This window comes from Triturus cristatus, chromosome 1_2 (genome assembly GCF_964204655.1).
Source record: "Triturus cristatus chromosome 1_2, aTriCri1.1, whole genome shotgun sequence".
NCBI lineage: Eukaryota > Metazoa > Chordata > Amphibia > Caudata > Salamandridae > Triturus > Triturus cristatus.
The window spans coordinates 1,193,184,190-1,193,199,291 of NC_140580.1; the positions used below are offsets into that span (position 1 = coordinate 1,193,184,190).

At 45.6% G+C, this 15,102-nt stretch overlaps 1 protein-coding gene across 4 annotated transcripts in view; it reads right to left on the minus strand.

The window, feature by feature from the left end:
* PIP5KL1 (phosphatidylinositol-4-phosphate 5-kinase like 1) overlaps window positions 1-15,102 on the minus strand; it is a 621,182-nt gene that overhangs the window by 414,617 nt on the left and 191,463 nt on the right. For 3 of the 4 annotated variants that reach the window (XM_085614153.1, XM_085614155.1, XM_085614156.1), the window contains exon 2: window positions 2,752-2,932. The exons of the other annotated variant lie outside the window; for it this stretch is intronic. In XM_085614153.1, coding sequence (XP_085470279.1) covers window positions 2,752-2,799 — 48 coding nt within the window. In that variant the 5' untranslated portion in view covers window positions 2,800-2,932. The remainder of the gene's footprint in view (window positions 1-2,751; window positions 2,933-15,102) is intronic. 4 annotated transcript variants of the gene reach the window in all.

The following is a 15,102-nucleotide window of genomic DNA, read 5'->3' on the forward strand; positions in this document are numbered from 1 at the left end:
GGGGTCGAGGCAGTTGGTGTCTTCTTCCTGGGTCAGCACTGCTCTTCGGTCCTTCTTCCTCAAATCTGAGGAGGCAAGGTTCAGGGTCACCCCTAAATACTAACTTTATGGGCATTAAAGGGGTGTGTCGGTCGTGACCAATGGCTCCCTTTCTTGGGGTGGGTACACCCCCTATTATGCCACCCTCCTGTGGGAAGGGGCAAAAGCCTGTTCCTAATTGGCTGAGTCCCCCCCGATCTTTAAGATTGAGGAGAGTGAGATGTGCCCTCCACCTCGCCTCCCCAACTGAGGGTTGGGGTCGGCAAAGGTGGACACACCTCTCTTCCTAGCTTGGCTTTCCCCCGATTCTCCCACCCAAAGTGGGGGCCAGAACTGGTGGGAGCCAGTTGCTCGGGGCAGCAAAACACAGGGACAGCATCCGAAGGTGGCAGGCCTTTGAAGCTTCCCCTTTCGTGGACCCAGCCCATCTTGGGGGAGGAGGCATGACACCTCTGCCTAAGATGGTCTCTGATTCTGACTCAGAGTGTGAAGGCCCTCTACCCAGGGATCCAGAAACCTGCCTAGTGGTGGGAAATGGCAGGCAGCCATTCAAGAATCACACCATGGTTGGTCGTTTTTCAAGAGGGCATCTCTAAGATGCACAGTGAGTGCTTTTTACATTGAATCCCACACTGGCATCAGTGTGGGTTTAATGTGCTGAGAAGTTTCCTAACAAACCTCCCAGTTTTTATAAACTCCCAGATCATAAACTCTTTATGGCTTTACTACACGTACAATGTCTAAGAATGGACTTAGACACTGTAGGGGTACCGGGCTCTTGCCTCTGTAACTTCCCCTTAGGGCTGGTGCACCCTGCTAGTAGGGGGCTTACTAGGCCTTAGGCAGTGGATTACAGCCATGGCACACAGATGTGTGCCAAGATCACTTTTCTCCGCACCAAAATATGAAGCCTGCAATAGCAGTGTGTGTGTGTGCGCTAAGGTACAGGGCCTCTGCGGGTGGCACCATAGGTGCTGTAGTCCTTAGAGGCATTCCCTGGTCACAGTGCCCTTGGTACCATGGTACCTTTTACAAGGGGCTTACCTGTGGCCTGGGAGGTGCCAATTGTGGGTACAAAGGTACAGTCTTGGGAAAGAGCACAGGCCCTGGAAACGTGATTGTCAGGGACCCAGAGCACATCAGGTCACAGTGCATGAAATAGCAGGCAAAAAGTGGGGGGTAACCATGCATAAAGGGGCACTTTCCTACAGCAGCCCTGAACCCAGAAGGTAGAGTCCTACAGCCTATGAAAAAGAAGGACCGAAGAAGTTGCATAGCAGAGGAGACTACGGAGAAGAAATTACTTTTCCCCCGCCCTACCGGCCCGTCTGCAGTTTCCAGAAATCCTGCGCCAAATGTTGACATGTCCTGCAGACAGCAACCTCCAAAACCCCTGGTAGGACTGACTGTCTTCAACAAAGATCGGATCTCCTGTGAACAGCACCTCTGTTCAAAAGAAACTCCATAGGATTGCATAGGGCTCCAGACCCCTCCTCAGCACCCTGCACCTGGCCGCCCCTGCGCCGCTGGTAGTGTGGACTTGGTGCCAACCTGGGACCCCCTTTGCCCTGACCTTAACCGTCGGACCTTGGCTCTCAAAACCTAGTGGCCTGCTCGTGAGCAGCCCCCAATGTGCCCCATAGCCTCATTGGCTAACATTGGCATCCTGTGCTCTGCACCCGGCTGCCCTAGTGCCGCTGGTGGTGTAATTTGAGTGCCTACCTGGACCTTGGGTGACCTTGGTACTAACCCCTAAAACTCCCACTCATAAGTCATGTACTTACCTGAGACACCACTAACAATCTTCTCCCATAGGAACTCACGTTAAGAGATTTTGGGCCTAAAACGTTATCTGTGTTGAACTGATGTTTGTACGGAAAAAGAGAACTAAACTGCAAATGAGTAAAAAGTCTCACTTACCATGTATTGTAAGAACCTTAGGAGTGGTATGTAGGCATACCACCCCCAAAACTCAAAGTAATCCACAAGTAACTAAAAAGTAATTACTGTGTAACTTAAACTGTTTCCAAAGCATTTACTAACCTGTAATGATTGTAGCATCAATCACAATTGCATTTCCTCGCATTTGAGAGTATATTTTACTTACCTGTACCAAGTCCTCCTTGGTTCTAGAAATAAAACACAAGTATACCATTTTTATACTTATCTAATTGGTCTGGATTCAGCCTCAGAGTGTGTGCCATCAGTCTTGATTGAGTGAATAACAAATGCTTAACACACCCTTCGGATAAGCCTGACTGCTCACCCACACTACCAAAAAGAGCGCCATTAGTGATTATCTAAATTAGCCTCTACTGTACCTCTGGGGACAACCTGGACTCTGCACACTATTACTCATTTTTGTATAGTATATACAGAGCCAGCTTCCTATACAAGCCCATAGGTTTAAACCTCTAGAAATACACATTCTAAACTAGAAGACAAAACCCAGCAGTAGGCATGGTATGCAGCTCACACCCGTACAGCCCAGCGTGCCCGGACCCAGCTCTCAGACACCTGGGAGGCTCTGGACAACCCCACTCATCTTTATGTCCCACCCCAGCTTCTTCGTGGTCCACCCCTGCTTCTTCATGGCCTGCCCCTGCTCCTCCCAGATCCCACATCCTGGCATGGGCCTGCATGGAAGAGACCAGGCACACCTGGAAGAAATAAAATCCATGATGGCTGATAAGAGTAGGAAGCCAGACTCACCGACACCCGGCTCCTGCTGTGAGACCCCGGCAGACTCCTGCGCTCCATCCTGGCTTTGGAAAGACTCTTCTACGGTACCATGCTATGGTGCAGGTGCACTCTGGGAGCTCCTCCCAGATGTGCAGAGAGTGCAGTGAGCTGCAACCACTGGGGACTGCAGGAAGGCACACAGACAGATCTCCTGTTAAAAAAAGAAGCGGAGAATGCATCATTTCTGCAGAATGTGTGCAATGAGACATGCAACAGAAGGCACTAGGGTGAGGGAAGAGGGGGCAGCTCTAGCTTTTGAGAAGAGGTGTGATCTTGGGCTCACTGTAGCACAGAGGTAGGCTGGCCCTGGATCTCTAGGCCTCCTACGGGGTGGAGTGGAGGCAATCTGCCCCAGGAGGGACAGCGCTCCAGAGTGCAAGCACTGCACTTCTCGGGTGGGAGGCCAAGACCCCCCTTCCGAGCAGGTGCAGAGGTCCAGTTAAAGATGCAACAGACAGAACACACAGAAGGAACATTCAGCGAAAACAGAGAATCACAAAAAGGTACTGAAGCCCCCAAAAGCATGTTAAACTTGGAGTAGTAAAACATTTTATTTAGATTTCCCTATTCATCTCACAATTTAACATGTTTCACAATATAATATATAACCAGTGAAATTCAGCAGTTATACTTAGCTGAACTAACTATAACTTGCACTCCCGCAATGCACTGCTAATGACCTCTCATATTACATCACTTATGACATGGTCAGTGACATCACTAATGACATCTCAAATGACATCACTGATGACATCATCCAGTGAGTAAGTGCTTCGTAAACATTTCTGAGAGTTAAAGATATATACTAAGCTACTGCATACGTTAAACTACTATTGTCTTTGTACTACTGAGTGATACTGTTTCTATTATATGTCATCTGAGTTGACACTGTGACTGTATCAGTGTGAGAGTGGCTGTCTGAGTGGCTGTCTGGGTGTGAGCGAGGGTGTGAGTGAGGGTGTGAGTGACTGTATGGGTGAATAAGTGGATGTGTGAGTAGCTGTATGGGTGACTGACTGGCTGAATGGGTGGGTTAGTGTGTGTGTGGCTGTGAGAGTGACTCTATAGGTGGGTGATTGTGTGTGTGGCTGGATCAGTGACTGTGGTGGCTATGAGAATGACTAGGTGGAGGAGTGTGTATGTGTGAGTGACTGTATGGGTGACGGAGTGGCTGTGTGAATGGTTCTTTGGGTGAGTGACTGGGTGTGTAAGTGGATGCATGGGTAAGTGAGTGGCTGTTTGGATGTATGGGTACTTGAGTGGGTATGTGAGTGGCTGTTTTGCACAGTATATGTAGGAAAGTGCCCCTTTTTGCATGGTTACCACCCACTTTTTGCCTGACATCTGATGCAACCTGACTGGATGTGCACTGGATCCCTGCCAATCAGGTTCTCAGGGCCTGTGTTCTTACCCAAGACTTTACCTTTGTATCCACAATTGGTACATCTCTGGCCACAGGTAAGCGAATATATGTCGTTACTACGTGAGCAATTACTTCGCATGTTTTTAGTTTGGCATTTTTACTTTGCAAATAACATTACTTCGCAGGTTTCTACTGCGCATGCTTTTATTTCCCAACTGCTTTGAAAGGTACTAAAAATGCTTTTTCTACGCACTTTATTACTACGCATGCAACCTAAACGCTTTTTTTTCCTCGTAATAAGTATAATTTTTTTTAAATATAAACCAATCCCCTGTGTCGGGATGACAATGAAATATGTGTTTTGGGTGGGGGATTAATTTTAGAAATTCGACTATTAATTTATTATTTGTTAATAAATAAAATTCACAACTTATTTTCTTAAATACACACGAATTTCAATTTTTTTCTAAAATTAATATGTCTGTCATCTTTTAAATAATTTTTAATTCCGATAATCAAACATTTTTTTCCATTTAAAAAATGTGTTTCAGAGCTAAAAAACGAACATTAAATGCATAAATGTTTTTTTAAACGATTGAATTTTGCTTAATGGTTTAAAAACAATATCTTTTCAAACTAAATTGTACCAGTATATTGTCATTTTTATCAAATAAAGTCCTTCCACTATTTATACACATTTTCATTAACTATTTAATTTCATAACACTACCCTAACCCTCAAACCCTACACTACACTACACTAATTAAACACCACTACACTACCCTAGACCCTAAAACACTACCCCTACACGTCCTTCCCCCTTCCCCATTCCTGACCCTACACTCTAACACTACCCTGAATGATCCCCCGACACTACTCTAAACCCTAAAGCTCTACCCTACACTACACAAACACCACAACACTTCCCTAAACCCTAAATCACTAGCCCCGCACTACCTTTCCCCACTCCTGTATGCTACCTACTCTCAAACACTACCCTTAACAATCCCCTACACTACCCTAAACACAATGACACTACTGTACACTACACTACACTACACAAACACAACACTACAACCTTAAGCACTACCCCTGCACGACCCTGAAAACTACACATCCCCACTTACCTCTCTCTCCTCGTGGTCCCTCTCATCTCGCGTGGTTCCTCTCTGCTTCGCCTTCCTGCCTCGTCTGGAAACGGATGCGCCTTAAAAATAACGATGGCGATAGCGCATACAATTACAACACATGCGTAATAACAACGCTTGCGATGTAACAGCATGCGTACTAATGGTATGCGTTGTTACATCCCAAGCGTAGTAACGCTTGCGAAGTAATGGCATGCGTACAAACAGCCACGTACTAATGGCTGTTCATCCAGGTAAGCCCCTTGTAAAAGGTACCATGGGTACCAAGGCCACTCTCTGACCAGGGAAGGCCTCTAAGGGCTGCGATACCTATTGTGCCGCCCTTTGAGGCCCTGTACCTTAACAACCACACACTGCCATTGCAGGCTGCATGTTTTGGTGCAGAGAAAAGTGAAGAGTCAACATGGCACACATCTCTGTATCACACGAACAATTGGAGCGTCCAGAATCCCGTTAAAATCTTGCAATATAGAGTTATGAGACACGAACAGTGGCTTCTTTGATTGTGTTTTATAGCATGAGAGTAACACAGCTTTCAAATTGTTTTATAATTCATCACGCATTGGAGTTGCAGATTCGCATCTAAAATCGACTTTTTCCCCTGATGAAGGGACACGTCCTGCAATGCATTGGGCGTGGAACAAAGGAATATATGTACACTAACAGTTTAACTACGCAACTCTGTGATGTGAACAGACTAGACAGATGTATTTAATGTATATGTAGGAAAAAGAAAAGAAAATTGCAATTGTATATGTTATATGAAATCTTGAGGTGAAATTATACCATTTGAAATATAAATTATTGTGTGGAAAAAAGTAATAGATTGTTGGCATTTGTTTTTTGCAAAAGTGCACATTGGAACAAGTACAAGTACACCTGATTATATAATTACACATCTGTGTGCCATGTCTGCAACCCACTACGTAAGGCATGCAGCGCGAGGTGCCTGTGTGCGTCCCTAGGGCGTGGCGGGGATGGGAGGAGATGCTGGGATTCCGTGTAGAGGAGGATCAGCAGGCATACTGCTGCGCGCAGGCTAGAGAGCTGTCCCCCAACTACAGGCTAAGGTTGATCCACTTCAAGTTTAACCATAGATTATACAGGACTCCCGAATGGGTAAATAAAGCAGGCTTGAGTGAGGATGCAGATGCGTGAAATAGCCACGCCCAGGATGCAATCTTTTTGCACCGGGCCTGGACCTGGCCAGAAATTGCACAATGCTGGGAAAACATTTTTGATGTACTGGACAAGGTGTTGGAGTACCAGATAGAGCTCTCACCCCTGATAGCGTTGCTTGGATATGTGCGAACTGTGCCGGCGAGACAGAAATTTAGCGGCTATGCTTCTGTTGCTGGCCAAGTGGCGGATAGCGATGTGTTGGGGCCGCCGCTGGAATCCACGGGCTGCTGACTGGCTTGAGGATGCTGAATTCTGCCACGGACAGCTATCTGATTGTTGGAAACTTATGCGCGCACAGGCTTGCCCTAGGGACATCTGGGAACCACTACAGAGATATCTTAACTAAGGGTGGGCGGTGCTGGCATAGTGCCTCTACACGTAGCTCCATGGAGTTTGAAAAAAACTCAGTGGAGCTCTGCTCCGCTCCCTCCCACCTCCCAAATTATTTAAAATTTTAAAAAGAAGGCACTTACCTGCATGGCTGCCGCCTCCCCTGCCTGGCCGCTCTCCTTCCTGCTCCTCGCGATCTTCTTCAATGAAAAAACTCCTACGTTATACATCATGCGCATACATGACGTACAACGTAGGTTTTTTCATTGAAGAGGGACTCGAGGAGCAGGAAGGAGAGTTCAAAAGTAACACAAAAGTAACCAAAAGTAATTTCTATGTAATTTTAAATGTTTTTAAAGCATATACAAACCTGTAACAATTTCAAATCCATTGTATTTCTGTGTATAGTTTTACAATTGAAATTACATTCTACCTACCTGCACAAAGTCCTGTTCAGTTCTAGAAATAAAAGAGAAGTATACCTTTTTTTATACTTACCCAATTGGTCTAAATTCTGTCTCTGAGTGTGTGCATCAGTCCTTGATTGAGTGAATGCAATAAATAATCAACACACCCTCCTGATAAGCCTAACTGCTCGCCCACTCGACCACAAAGAGAGCTATTCGTATCTAATTTAGCTTCTGCTATCCCTCTGGGGACTCCCTGGACTCTGTGCACACTATACTTTACTTTAGTATAGTATATACAGAGCCAGCTTCCTACAGTGTGTGAGTGGATGTGTGAGTGGGTGTATGAGAGGTTGCATGGGGCTGTGTGTGGCTATGTGAGTGGCTATGTGGATGATGTCATCAGTGATGTAACTTACCATGTCATGAGTGATGTATTGTGTGAGGTCTTAAGCAGTGCATTGTGGGGGCATATGTTATAGTTAGCTCAGGCGTTTATAACTGTTGAATTTCACTGGTTTTGTATGAGTGAAATCTGAGTCCAACTACAACGTCCTTGTAACCTTTGTTTTTTTCAGTGAATTTGTGTTTTTTTAAATTTTATTTCCTAACTATTAAAGCTCTGTAACCTTTGAGGTTTTTTAGTGAATTTCTGTCTTTTTTTTTTTAATTCCTAACTATAACGTCCCTGTAACCTTTGTTTTTTTCAGTGAATTTCAATGTTTTTTACACTTTATTTCCAGACTGTAACCTGTAACCCTTGAGAGTTGATGTGTGAGTTGCTATGTAGGTAGGTGAATGGGTGTGTCATTCTTTGAGTGGGTGAGTGTGTGGGTGAGTGAGTGTCTGAGTGGGTATGGAAGTCGTTGTGTGAGTTTCAGAGTGGGTCTGTGAGTGGGTCCATAAGTGTCTGAGTAGGTTCATAGTGTCTGAGTGGGTCTGCGAGTAGGTGTTATGACTCTCTGAGTGGATCTCTGAGTGGATCTGTGAGTAAGTGCAAGAGTCTGAGTGTGTCTGTGAATGTGAACATGAGTGTCTGAGTGGGTGATGAGTGTCTGAATGGGTCTGTTAGTGGGTGTGTGAGTCTGAGTGGATCTGTGAGTGGGTGCACGAGTGTGTCAGTGGGTATGTGAGCCTCTGAGTGAGTGTGTGTGCGCGAGTCTCTCAGTGGGTCTGTGAGTGGCTGAATGAGCCCTTGAATGGAACTGTGAGTGGGTGCATAAGTGTACGTGTCTGTCAGTAGGTGTGTGAGTGGGTCGGTCAGTGGGTGTGTGAGTAGAGTATATGAGTAGGTCTATCAGTGTGTGCACAGTAAAATATAAGTAAGGGGCACACAGGAGCAGCCCCCTGGTGACAGTCCGCCTGTCCAGCTTTCCATCAATCTGCTACTTTCTGCTTCTTTTAGTTTTGTGCCTCCTCTGCTCGTTTTTTCCTCGTTTTCTGCCTCTTCTCTGCTCACTCCTGACCTCTACGGTACCTCTTTCTGCTCGTTGCTGACCTTTATATTGCCTCTTCTACCTTCTGACTTTCATTCTGCCTCGTTCTGCTGGTTTGTCACCTTTATTTTTTGCCTCTATCTGTTCATTTTGCACCTTTATTCTGCCTCTTTTCGCCCCCTTCTGACCTTTACTGTGCCTCTTTGTGCTAGTTTTTGACCTTTATTTTGCCTCTTTCCGCTCAATGATGACCTTTATTCTTCCTCTGCTTGTTTCTCACCTTTATTCTGCCTCAGTCTGCTTGTTTCTAACCTTTATTCTGCCTTTCTGCTCGTTTCTGACCTGAATTCTGCCTTTTTCTCTATGTTTCTGATGTTTTTTCTGCCTCTTTCTCCACGTTTCTAACCTTTAGTCTGCCTCTTTCTTTACATTTCTGACCTTTTTTCTGCCTCTTATTAAACGTTTGACCCTCATTATGCCTCTTTCTCCACGTTTCTGACCTTTATTCTGCCTCTTTCTCTACGTTTCTCACCTTTATTCTGCCTCTTTCTCTGTTTGACCTTTATTCTGCCTCTTTCTCCACGTTTCTGACCTTTATTCTGCCTCTCTATGTTCCTGACCTTTATTCTGCCTCTTTCTCCACGTTTCTCACTTTTATTCTGCAGCCTTCTCTGTTTCTGACCTTTATTCTGCCTCTTTCTGCTCCTTTCTGACCTTTACTACTCCTCTTTCTGCTCATTTCCCACCTTTATTCTGCCTCTTGCCGCTCATTTCTGACCTTCATTTTGCCCCTTTCTCCTAATTTTTGTCCTTTATTCTTCCTCTTCGTGCTGGTTTCTCACCTTTATTTCTCCTCTTTCTGCTCGTTGCTGATCTTTATTTTGCCTCTTTCTGCTCGTTGCTGATCTTTATTTTGCCTCTTTCTGCTCGTTTCTCACCTTTATTCTGCTTCTTGCTGCTCATTTCTGACCTTCATTTTGCCCCTTTCTCCTCTCTTTTGTCCTTTATTCTTTCTCTTCCTGCTTGTTTCTCACCTTTATATCACCTCTTTCTGCTAGTTGCTCATCTTTATTTTGCCTCTTTTTGCTCTTTTCATGTCTGCGGGCAGGGAAAGAGATGAAACTTCTGCTTCCAGCGGGCAGGAGCACTTTGACAGCTACCACCCACTGAACCAGTGTTTGCTTTTGCTTGACGGGAACTGTCAGCTCTCACCAAGCTAAAGCAAACAGCTATGTCCTAGGAGTGGAACCCCGAGACAGCAGGAGCCAGCTCTGGGGGGAAGGGGGGGGGTGGTCCCCAAGGCCATTAGTCGCTCCAGAAGGGAGGGCTCATGGCCCCCTTCTCTTTTCATCGGCCAGCCCCGGGGAGGTGGTGGTCCCCGGCGCAGTATAGTGTCCTTGAGGGGGGCCTTGCAGCCCCCTCCCACATGTATTTTACTTGCGGTCTGGGGAGGTGGTGGTCCCCAGGGCTCAAAGGAGCCCCTGGGAGGTCCACGTAGCCCCCCTCCAATATTTTAAATTAAGCCCTGGAGAGGTGGTGGTCCCCAGGGCTCAAAGGAGCCCCTGGGAGGTCCGCGCAGCCCCCCTCCAACATTCAAAGAGAGCCCTGGGGAGGTGGTGTCCCCAGGGCTCTAACAGCCTTAGGAGAGGAGCCCCGTGCGCCCTCTCTTAATTAAATGCCCCCGGGACCAGGCCCACCCGGGGATTTTAATCAAAACAAGGGCAGGAGCCCATGCTTGATTTTTTAAAAACATTTTGTTACAATCTTGCAGCTCCGTCGCGTTCCCGCTGCAAAAATTGAAAGAAAGAAAAGTGTCTTTTGTCCCGGTCGGGATCACAGGGGGAGCCTAGGGCTATAGCTAAGGGGTCAGGACAGTCCTACTCTGCCCCTTTTTCTTTTTAAAAAATGTTTTTTGTTTGACTCGGCTGAATCCGAGTCCCAAGATGGCTACTAACACTTCCTGATTGAAGTGTTGGCAGCCAATCAGATTACAGCACAGGGACTGTCGGATCCTGAGAGGATCCACGTCCCTATGTCAGACATAAAAAGTGGGTTCGGGACACCAAAGACCCTAATATTCAGCTGCTAGTAGAAAGATGTGAGAAGGAACTACATCGGCCTAACAACTTGCTGAACGTTAACAAACTCACTGAGCACTACACTAAGTCAATGACGAATATAGTCAACGCCACCATGCCACTAAAACTGAAAAGAATATCAGAGGAAAAAAAAAATCCATGGTTCAATGAAACACTGAATGAAGATAGGCGGAAACGGAGACTTGCAGAAAGAAAATGGAGACAGCACCCATCATCCCCCCAGCTTAAAACTCTCAGACCCCAGTACAACAAAAGGGTACTCAACTCCCAAAAATAATTTTTTAGATAGGAACTGGACAACGCTAAAAACAGACCGTGGAAAATATTCGAGATGTTAAAGCAACAATCAAATATGTTGGCCAAATCTGCCCAAGAAGCGTCTAAAACCCAACTGAGCTGCGAAGAATTCTCTACATTCTTTACTGACGAGGCTAACTCGCTAGAAAAAGAGCTCAGGATGGCAGCCGACAACCTTACCAGCCAACTACCACCACAGAACATTGATATCATGACAAACGATCACGATAGATTGAAAAACAATGCACAATGGGCAACCATCAAGTTATATGATCAGAATACCATTGACAAAACTATCGGATATAAAACCCAATCACCACAATGACCCCCTCCCCTCTAAATGCCTAAAAAGAATCAATCATATCGCCGTCCCAATATGGACAGAAATAATAAATGCCTCACTATCTCAAGGGGTCCTACCAGAGTGCCTAAAAACAGGTCAAGTCCTCCCCATCATCAAAAAACCTACAGCGGACCCTGCAGAGCCAAATAACTTTTGCCCAGTGACCAATATTCCATTACTTGCCAAACTAATTGAGAAATGTGTGCAAAATCAGCTGAGCAATCACATCGCTAACTTCAAGCTTCTGGACGACAGCCAATCCGGATTCATACCAGGCCACAGTACGGAAACAGCGATCCTACATATAGTGGACATGCTGAAGGCCCTAGATCACAATCAAACATGCCTACTTTTCCTTCTTGACCTGTCGTCTGCGTTTGACACGGTAAATCACGAAAACTTGCTAGCCAGGCTTCAGGACAGGATGGGTCTATCTGGCAATGTTCTGAAATGGTTTGAATCCTTCCTTCAGAACAGAACTCAAAGATTCCTGGTCAACCAGACGCTATCACCATCATGCCCAAATTCAATTGGAGTCACTCAACGATCAACACTATCTCCGTCACTATTCAACCTTTATGTCGAATCCCTTACAGAAATTCTCCGAGACGCAAACATATCTTATCACATGTACGCAGATGACACTCAGATCTACATCAAGATCGCGTCATTGGAAGACATCAAGATGATGAATGAGGCCTTAAAAATGTCATTACAAAGATTAACTAGCAATCACCTGAAACTAAATGCACAAAAAATGGAATTCCTATTAATATCACCACCTAAGAACCCCACAGAAGTGAAGGAGTGGACCAAACTGATCACAGCGCTAAACTGCACCCCTACTCTAGTTGAATCTACTAAATCACTGGGAATCACGTTTGATAAGAACCTAGATATGAAAGCCGACATCAAAACATTGGCAAAAAGTGCCCGGTTTCACCTGAACTATATTAGAAAAGTGAAACCACTCATTTCTACAGCAGACCTCAAACTGGCAGTCCAGTCCTTAGTTATTTCAAGGATTGAATATGGATGTACAACTCTAGCAGGTCTATCAAAAATTTCCACAGCACTGTGGAAATGTGGATTTTCCTGATCAGTTATGTCCCCTATCTTGGACCCCAACGGTTCTATGTGCATGCCACAAGTACATGTATGCTCCCTCCAGTTCCAGTTTTGATGACGCAAACACATGTGCATCCACTGTCAACATGTCCTCTGTCAGATCCGCCATCAATGGGCTGGATATTCGATTCCTAAGTATGAAAGGCCACCGACTTTATATGGCTAAGTTACTCCATTCTTACAGTTCAGGCAAGTAGGCCCGATTCTGTCTTCAAAGCCTTTCATTGCTCTCTGTATCTGACAGCTTCAGCTTGAGCTCGCATCTGTATCCATGAACTTTGTCCTACTCCCTGTGCAGCTAACGGTGCCTGCCTCGGCCAGTTTTCGCCTGCCTGCCAAGAAGCTGTATTTCACCTTCGAATTATCTATTTTGCTCCTCAGCCGATGCATTCCTGTCTAGTAGTTTAAGTAAACATTCTTCCAGCTACCAAGCAAAGGACTCAGCCTTTCCGTCCTCCTGCAAGTGATTCATAGCCCTGCTGCCATGGAGAATTTTCTGCCTCTCGCATCTCATATAGACACTTAGGCGTTTGTGCACGCACACAGTCAGTATAGACTAGATTCTGTCCGAGAGTCCTTCCTTGTGGATAACATAGTTCTTTAAACATAGGATGTTAGATATGATTTGGGATTAGGTTGACTTGACCCCCCAGACTTCTCGTCTCCACATGTAGAGCTAAATGTCAAGTCCCTTCACCCCCTAGTTGCACGTCACTCACACGTCATGCTGCTGCGCGCGCATCTATGCCAAGTATTATCTTATAGATCCACCTATGTCTGATAATCCTAACCAATCATGTTTCTTTTATTCCTTATTACGCCTAGTTTCGATTACGTACCCGTTATGTCACTTTTCTTATCAAATGTTACGCCTTCTACATTCGTTTCATTGTAATGTACTTATTATAAAAATGCATGTCTGTCAATAAAGTATTGTACTTCACTTCCTGAACCCTCGTGGTGACGGAACCTGAAGGCCGCGACTCGAGTCGGCCATTTTGAGTGGAATAAAGCCCATTTAGAAAACCTCTTATACCACGGATTCTGCCTCTTGTTATTTTGAGCTATTTTACTTTATTTTAAGATTCTGTATGAAATTCAGTCCGGTAAAGAAGATTTTATTTACCACATAATGGCGCCCGAACAGGGACACTTTCTCATCTCACGCGCCGGCGGTGCGTTGCAGGCCCGGTCTCCTGCCACAGCTGGACGGACCATAAACGCGTACCAACAGGATTTCCTGTAAGCTCCCTCCGGTCAAGCGGGGGCGACTGAGGCTGCGATCAACCCAGACGAGGCGGTGAGAAGTGCGAAGTATCCCAACCAGAGCCTAGCTGAGAGAGCAAGATCCGAGGTATACAGAGGCCCACCAGATATTTCGAAATCCCGATGTCCAGAGGGTCCGCTGTCCGCAGTCATCGAGTCCTGTCCATTCTCTGAGGCCTTCCGTTTCAAGGAGCTACTCGGTGAGTACCATCGCCGGGGAGGCGTGTTGACGCGCACATAGGTTGTGCCGGTCAAGACGGATTTGGGTACACAAATCCGGTCTGCACTGTTTAGCAGTGTATATGTACTGTTTGGCAGTATATCAAGTATTCCGAAGTATGCAGTTATTGTCAAGAATTCAGCGTGGTGATTAGTTAGGCAGACTGTCATCATTGTCGGTCATTGTTAAATGTTTAATGTTTAATGTTTTCAGAAATGTCTTGCATATTGTGGTATGAATGATTGTTCATTGTACACTGTTCATTATTGGGGTTTTTTCCGTATTAAGTAAGTTCAAGAGTAAGTATCAGATCAGTTGTCAATATGCCGCTCTTCTCGAAGTTAAGGCAGATTACTACCAGAAAAGGGGTGCTTGAAGAAGCAGTTCCTATCCCTCCTAGGGACACTCCAGGGCATTTTATGTACCATAAGCATGGCTTAGATGCCATATTGTTTCTTGATCTATGGGTAGATTATACCAAGGAATTGCCGGAAAGTCAAAGGTGGCCCGTAGCGGGAACCTGGGATGCAGAATGCATCCTGAAAGTGGAGGAAGAGTTATGGAAAAGAAAGGTCAGACAATCACAGAAAGACGCTGTTGAGTTATGGCGTAAAGAATCTCATAGACGAACAGAAAAAGCACGTAGACAAGAAGAGAGGAGTAAAGAAAGTTCAAATAAAGTTCAAGAAAATCTATTAATTAAGGAAGGTATCCGAGTGAAATCAGAACAAGTAAATAGACAAAGAAATGCCCTTATGAATGGTATGTATCCCCTTCTAGCCGAAGGACTACCTAAGGCTGCTCCACAGATGCCAAAAGACTTGCCACCCCCATTATTTCCAATTAAGGTACATCCAAAGGGGCATCCCAGAACCGCAGAAGATGTTTTTCTTTCCTCATATCTAGACGACGCAGCTCCCGAGTATGCTAACGCCGCACCACATAGACCGTCTGGTGTAGGTGTTCAACGTCAGGATCAGGTATCTGTCCCCGTGCAACAGCAAGTCCCGACACAAGCTTCGGCAAGCACATCTGTTTCCGCATCTGTCTCCGCAGTCGACTCTACAGAGGTATCGACACCCATAGTTGCTGTGTCACGTTC